Below are 7,833 nucleotides of genomic sequence, written 5' to 3'. Positions count from 1 at the left end.
GAAAAACAAAAAAAAAATACGAATCAATATTAAACAGAAAAAGTTTTAAGAATCAATCCTATATCCTATAAGAATAACTCTTACTTATTTTTAAAATTTAAAATTATATATATATATAAAAAATTAAATTAGAATAAATTTTATATTTAAGAAGCAATTGCTAAATTGCATATATAAGTCATAAAACATAAAAAATAATCCGTGATCTAATAATATTTGAAAATTAAAGTAAAATAAAAGTTGCTCCTCTTCAATTAAAAATCAATACAATAGAATTAGCTTTAAAACATAACGTACATAAAAAAAAGTGTGTTACATTATCGATAACTAAAATATTTGAACATTTGTCATTGCATATTTTACATGACTTTAGTTGGTATATTTGATGTCAAATGTTATCGGTTTATCGTTTGCTCTCTCTTTTTTGTCATTTGTCACTTTGAGCCAAAAACAATTTTTCACTCGTCGGAAATTAGAGCTCTTCAAAAGCAGCATCAAATTGCAAAAGGATACAAAAAAAAAACTATAAATCAAAAAGCTGATTAGCAAGGCAAGGTAACGAAATTGTGTTAAAAGTGATGAGTTAAAAGAAAACCAATTAATCAGATTCTTAAGAAGGAGAAGGCATTTTGGAAAGAAACATCTAGAACATTTAGAGTTGGGACTGACGTCAAAGCAGAGAAAAAAGAAAATGGAGTTCATCAAGAAAAAAATGCCAGAAATGAAGTATTATTACGGAATTGATGAGAATAAAAATCCAAATACTCTTCAAACTGTAAGTTGAAGTTTATTGAATACTGAATATGAAATGTGCATAATTTTGATTGCTATTTTTTTTTTTTTGCAGTCAAATAGCCGAAGTGTTAAGGAAGTATTTAAGAAAATACCAACGACTGCGCCAAAACAATTCTATGTGGATCCAAGGATAATTTCGAAATATGAGAATAGCAAGAAAAATGTAATTTGAGTAACGAATTCCAAATTGAATTTGAATTGTATGCAAGCTAAATTATTTGCCTTAGGATCTGAATTTGAGTAATGATTATCAAAAGCAAGCTAACACACAAAACGCTCTTGACGAATCATCTTGGATCGATTCTATAGATGTAAGATAAATCGAGGATAATATTTAGATATATAATTCTATATTTCACAGCTTCAACTCATCAAACAATTGGAAGATTCGCTGCCGCCACTTGAGGAATTGTGCAACACAACTTGTCAATTGCCAAAGGTAAATATTGCAAATGTTTTACAACAAACAAACAATAGTAAAATTCTTTATATAAAGAATACTTTTAGTGCCACACGCAAATTCTACGAAGAGTTCAAATACGAAATTCAAGATGTAAGAAATGAAATAATAAATATAATAAAATTGGTTTTCAACTAAGCTATGATTCACAGCTCGTCGAGGAAGAAGCAGTCACGAAGCCAGCTCAGAGCGTAAAGGAAATTCAGAAAAGTCCCAAGATACCGCGTTGCCGAACAAGAATTGTGGAGTCGAAGAGATTTAAGATCCTTACGCTGCGAGAGTACAATTTGCAAAAGGAGAAGCAACAATTGCAAAGAGCTAAACTAAACAATGAAAATGTATACACATTAAAAATGCCATAGAGCATACAATGCGCACTTTCAATATGAAATATGGAAATACATAAATCGAAGATCTCTTGAAATACGAAAAAGTTCCGACTTAAATTTGCAAAATATAATATATTATTACAATTATTATTATAATAACTAAACCTTTTTTTCTACTGCTATTCGTTAAAAATTTGTCGTGTGATTAAACCGACAGGTGGCGCCAGTAAATGACTTTGATGCATCGCTTTTATTAATCTATATAAATTTAAAATGTCGTTAAGAAAGACATTTCCGCTTTCAACTTCTTTTGTTATGAATCGTTAATACGTTTGTCGCCTGCACCGACGACCGATAGGTGGCGACAGCAAACATAGTAGTAGTACTTGTTTATTACATGAATATGAAATTTCTGAAAATAAGAAATATTTACAATAATATATTATTAGTATTCTATCGTTTTACGATCGATTTAATCTTAACAACTAATTTTGTGGGTCTTTAATCGCTAATAAGTTTGCCGCCTGAACCGACGACCGACAGGTGGCGCTGGCAAACATAATTATGAATTGAGCAAATGCAATTAATGCATCGATTTTATTATAATGTGTAAATACGAAATTCCCCTAAAACAACAAATATTTTTACAAAATTAATTATTATAATATCATTCTGCGATCGATTTGATTTTGACAACTATACTATTTAATTGTTAATAAGCTTGTCACCCGAACCGACGACCAACAGGTGGCTCTGGCAAGTATAATTATAATTTTATTACGTGAATAGGAAATTCCTTAAAATAAGAAATATTTACAGCAATTATTATTATTCTATTGTTTTACAATCGATTTAATCTTGAGAGCTATATTTTTTTTTTTTGCTATTAATCGTTAATAAGTTTGTCGCTTGTACCCACGACCGACAGGTGGCGCTGGCAAACCCAATTATAAGTTGAGCAATTGAATTTTGGCTTGACAAGCACTTTGAAATCGCCAATTGCCATGCCGCAATCTGCTGCGATTGCGGTTGCGACGATGCTGCACTGTTACGCACCATTAACTAGCACAGCATACACCCAGATATTTATGCTAAATATACTATATATATACTATACATACATATACAGATAAGTGCTGCCAGATACTGAGCTTGGGCCACATTTAAAATTCACCTTCAAATTCAAAATCAATAAGCAAAAGTGCCCACACCTCCAATGCCAGCAACAATGGCAACGACAGCAACAACAACAACAACGACAACAACAATAACATCAACGAGAATGATTACAACAACAACAACTAGTACAGGGAAACACGCCTCGAAAAAGACAACGTTAAGATTTTTCTTCGTTTTTTTATGGCGCAGATTTTATTCATTTTTTGTGCTTGGCGACTTTTTGCTCATTGTTGATTTTTTCTCTCTGCTTTTCGCATACCTCGCAAACTTCACGGATAGGGTATGCCAGAAGTGTAAGTATAAGTTAAATCAGTTGAATTATTTTCTATATAGAATATCTGCGCGTCGAGCATTGTTCGAGTTTTGTGTGTGTGTGTTTTTACTGCTTTATTATTTCAAAGCATTTCGTGCTCGTGTCGATGCCACAGCTGCGATAGAAACGTTTGGGCGGCAGCCACGCCCATTCTTCTTATCGTAACGAAAAAAATAATAATAATAAGAACCTGGGCCTGGAACCAACCACCCACCCAACCTACGCCCACATTTCTGTGTTAATTTGTTGTGAAATTTGTGCATTTATTATTGTTATTGTATTACGCTACACAGGTTGATTTTCGTTTTCGTTTTTGTGTCTATTTCTATTTTGCACGCGCTCAAAGAAACAAGAGAGGAGAATGTGGGGGGAGGAGAGGCTTTTATAGATAACAAGATTAAGTATTGGTAAACAGGTAAACGAAGTACAGATAGCTGAATTTGTTTCGAGGCGAAATGGAATCAAATGCTAAATGAAGTCGATGTGGGATTTTGTTGTTGTTGTTGTTCTTGAGTGTGGCATTAAGTCAATTTAAGTGTGACCAGCGCACTGCGAATTGCAGTTTAAATATACATATATAGGGATGGGGAAGGGGATGGAGAGGGGTGTCAGACTGACTTATCTTAATATAGAAAGTTGGCCAAAGTCAATTTGATAGTCGGTTTAGCAAGAGCTTTTCCTCGCACTTCTTATCGCTTTTCCCATTCAACTTTGCAGTCTCAAAGTTTCTTTTGTTGGTGTGTTTGTGTGTGTGTCAACTTTTGACAACATTCGCTAAATTCTCATTTTTTCAACGCTTCTATTTTTATATGATTGTTCTTTCTTGTTGTAAATAGTCTGAGCAGCAACATAACAATGACAAATATAATAGCATTAATAATTATGCCTGTTCAGACATCATCTGCTTCTATTTTTTGCTTTTTTGCATTGTACTCGAATGTCTGCTGGACTTTTGAGTTGATGGGGTCAATGAACTGAATGATTAAGCATGCAATTAAGAGTTATCATTTGTCGAGGTAAACAAATTCAATTCAGAATTAAAGCAAGTGCTTTGCATTTCGTCAATTAACTTTTTGATTGCTTTGCTTTTCAATTTCAGTTTCAGTTTTGTGTGTGTTATTTTTTCGTATCGTGGCTTAGCCTATGCGGCGTATACGCAATCTGGCCAAAGGCGCAGCTTTGCAAGTGCCTGTTGCCCAGGAAGTGTCAATGCTTATCTTGCGACTTACTCAAACTCAGATTCAGACTGAGACTCAAGCTTAGTCTGGGCGCAATCAAATGGCAAATTGCAGCAACAAAAACAACAACAACAACAACAACAGCAACAACAACAACAACGACAGCAACAGCTGTTGGCGGCTTATGTAAAGTGCGTTGCAAATTAAGCGACAAATCAAACGACGCATAAATAATTGTGCAGACCGCGCCTCCCTCCCAGCTGCGCCCACTTCCTCCCCCCCTCTCGGTGCACCGACAGACTACGCAACGTTAAATTGCAACTCCAATTGATGCACTGCGAATATCAAATATGCTGCCAAACCCATAAAATGCGAAATATGCGCAACTTAAATGAAATGAATTTTATTTCATATTAATTTGTAAATATATTTCACATTATATTCAATTATTTGCTTATTTATATTATGAAATGGAATTACGAATTTAGTTGAATGGGGGAAATATTTATTTTAATGTTATAAAAGTGTTTAATTTAATATATTTTTATGAATATTTAATAATTTGGTATATTTTTTTTTCAAATAATACAGCACATGGTTGCTTTATAGTAGATCGATTTAGTATTTTAATGTGGTATATTTTTAGAATATAGTTGTTTTAAAGTATAGTACGATATACCAAATATAACCTTGGATATGTTTTATTATTTAAAGTTGGTATATTTGTATATAATAATACCGCAAATAGTATAACATTCGATATATGCTAGCATTTAAATTCGGTATATTTTTAGTATGCATGTCGATATGCCAACTATAGCCTTTGGTATATTTCAGTAAGTTTATGTTGGCATATTTTTAGTATGTATTAATATACCAAATATAGCCTACGGTATATTTTTGTACTCTAGCTTTCAAACTAGTTAGATGAATGTACATATAGAAATACATTTAAGACAAATAATAGAGCTTTATATATATACGGGATTTAAATATATCAAACTCATATGCATAATTTGTATTATTTTATTGATATATTATATCTATATAATTTAGAAATAATTTATTATTTTTTCTAGTTAATAAATGTTATGTTTACTTATTTTAAAAGGATAGTTATAATTAAAATTAACGCTAAATTAAATTAAATTACTAAAGCTCTGGCTGCAAAAGCCTTCAGCTTCATATATTTATGTTTAATTTTAAGATAATTTTGCTATATATTGGAAATTTAAATAATAATTGTTTGTATATCTTCAGTTTGTATTTTAGTGTGCAATAAATTGTTGTAATATAAATTTATTTCATTTCATAAAAAATTCAAACTGTTCTGTATTTATATTTCTTTATTTTTTTTTTTAATTTATAATCGGGTATAGTGCCATAAATTAAGAACTATACAAACTTTCTTTCCATAAACAAATATTCCGACTAGCAATAACAAAAAAAATGGAAATAAAATGTCAAAGATTGATACGCTTAAATAAATTCAGCACGCAGCACAGGGTTCAACTCTTTTGAGCAATTAACTGTAATTGAAAGAGTATGCGTAAAACCGGTGACAAGCCGCAGAAAAAATAAAAGCAAAAAAAAAGACTTTTGGCCTGATTTCTGATCAAGCTTTAAGCCGCCCTCGTGCTGTCTCTGTCACAGCATCACTTGCTGTCGCTGTCTCTGTCACTCTCTTGTGATATATATTATTTTGAGCATTTTGAGCCTTGGCCATTCTCTATTTCTGCGTGGCGACTGCCTTTTTAATTAAATTAGTTTCATTTTTATTTATATTCACAGTTATAGCTAAAATCAGATTTTTCTCTCTCTCTCTCTCTCTCTCTTTTCTCTCTTTTGGCCACCCACGTAGACTCATGGCAGCCATACAAAAAAAGAATAAAAATAATGAAACACAAAGAGAGAGAGAGGAATAAATATAGAAAGAGAGAGCGAGGACAAATACAAGAAGAAGAAAACCCTAAAAACGATTCTGATTGGAAATATTTTTGGCCAACGGCGGCAGCTGCTTAATTGAGTTGGTTTATTAGTTTTGCCCAGCCGCAGCCGAAAAACAAAGCGAGGAGGCCAAAGGAGGAGAAGCCCAGGACATGCATCCACAATGCGAAACGAGGTGAGGCGAGGCGAGTTGAGGCGAGTTGAGGCGAGTTGAGGCTGTTGCTCAACTTACGCACAACGAATGCGGCCCTAGAATTCTGTAGCTGGAAGGAAGCCCTCTCAGACCACAGTCAGAGCTGCAGCCAGCACAGCTGGATTGGAGTACAGTGAAACAGCACTATGATGGCAACATCTAATTGAAATTGTAACTCATATATTTGTATTGTTATATGGTTATATTGTTATATTGTTATATTGTTGTATTGTTATATTGTTATATTGTTATATTGTTATATTGTTATATTGTTATATTGTTATATTGTTATATTGTTATATTGTTATATTGTTATATTGTTATATTGTTATATTGTTATATTGTTATATTGTTATATTGTTATATTGTTATATTGTTATATTGTTGTATTGTTATATTGCTATATTGTTATATTGTTATATTGCTATATTGTTATATTGTTATATTGTTATATTGTTATATTGCTATATTGCTATATTGTTATATTGTTATATTGTTATATTGTTATATTGTTATATTGTTATATTGTTATATTCTTATATTGTTATATTGTTATATTTTTATAATGTTATATTGTTAAATGGTTATATTGTTATATTGTATTATTTTTATATTGTTATATTTTTATATTGTTAAATTGTTATATTGATATATTGTTATATTGTTATACTGTTATATTGTTATATTCCTATATTGCTGTACAGTTACATTGTTAAAATACCAATTATTGCAAAATTAACAATACCACCAATTATTAATTCTACACTTTTTGCTTGTCATAAATAATTTAGTTTCCTCTTATTGTAATAAAAATTAACATATTGGAATGTTATGTTAGTTAACATTGGGATGTTACGTTAACTTTGCGATGTTGTGATAGTCGCTTGTTTTTTAGTTGAATTTTGTTAGCTTTCGATTTTTTCAGAGTGGTCCTTTATTTAATTTCACAGCTGAATATTATATTATAATTATTATATATATTATACGTAAGCATACAATATGTTTTATACAGATATAATTGTTGTATCTCTATATAAAAATGTTATATAGGAAATTTAAGCTAATTTTAATTAGAATTAAATCGCTATTAAAAAATATTTTATTATTTTTATTCGTCATTACAATTAAACTTTTATGTTAATAAACATCTTATTTAAGATATTTCTGTATATTTACTGTTTCTCTTTAACTAGAATTTACCTTTTTTTAAGAAAACTATTTCTTTACAATATAGATATTTATTTCGGTTTAATTGTAATTGAGAAATATTTGAAGAGTTACATTTTACAAAACGCTTAATCAGTGCCTTTTTATTTACTAATTGAAATGTTATTACAAATATTAACTAAATAAATAGATTAACAAAATTATCGCATATTTTATTCATTCAAAATATTCACAACTAGTAGCAGTTTTTCATTGTAGCTGTGGTGCGTTTT

General features: G+C 30.7%; 1 protein-coding gene across 1 annotated transcript; it reads left to right on the top strand.

Moving 5' to 3' along the window:
- Window positions 1–418: 418 nt before the first annotated feature.
- LOC133847723 (uncharacterized) lies at window positions 419–1,617 on the top strand. The gene is made up of 7 exons (XM_062282916.1): window positions 419–555; window positions 616–775; window positions 848–958; window positions 1,023–1,106; window positions 1,157–1,234; window positions 1,292–1,348; window positions 1,408–1,617. The coding sequence occupies exons 2-7, from the start codon at window positions 692–694 to the stop codon at window positions 1,615–1,617; spliced, it is 624 nt and encodes a 207-aa protein (XP_062138900.1). The 5' UTR covers window positions 419–555; window positions 616–691.
- Window positions 1,618–7,833: the final 6,216 nt, after the last annotated feature.

This window comes from Drosophila sulfurigaster, chromosome X (genome assembly GCF_023558435.1).
Source record: "Drosophila sulfurigaster albostrigata strain 15112-1811.04 chromosome X, ASM2355843v2, whole genome shotgun sequence".
NCBI lineage: Eukaryota > Metazoa > Arthropoda > Insecta > Diptera > Drosophilidae > Drosophila > Drosophila sulfurigaster.
The sequence above is the reverse complement of the archived record's forward strand: the minus strand, read 5'-3'. Positions and strand labels throughout refer to the sequence as shown.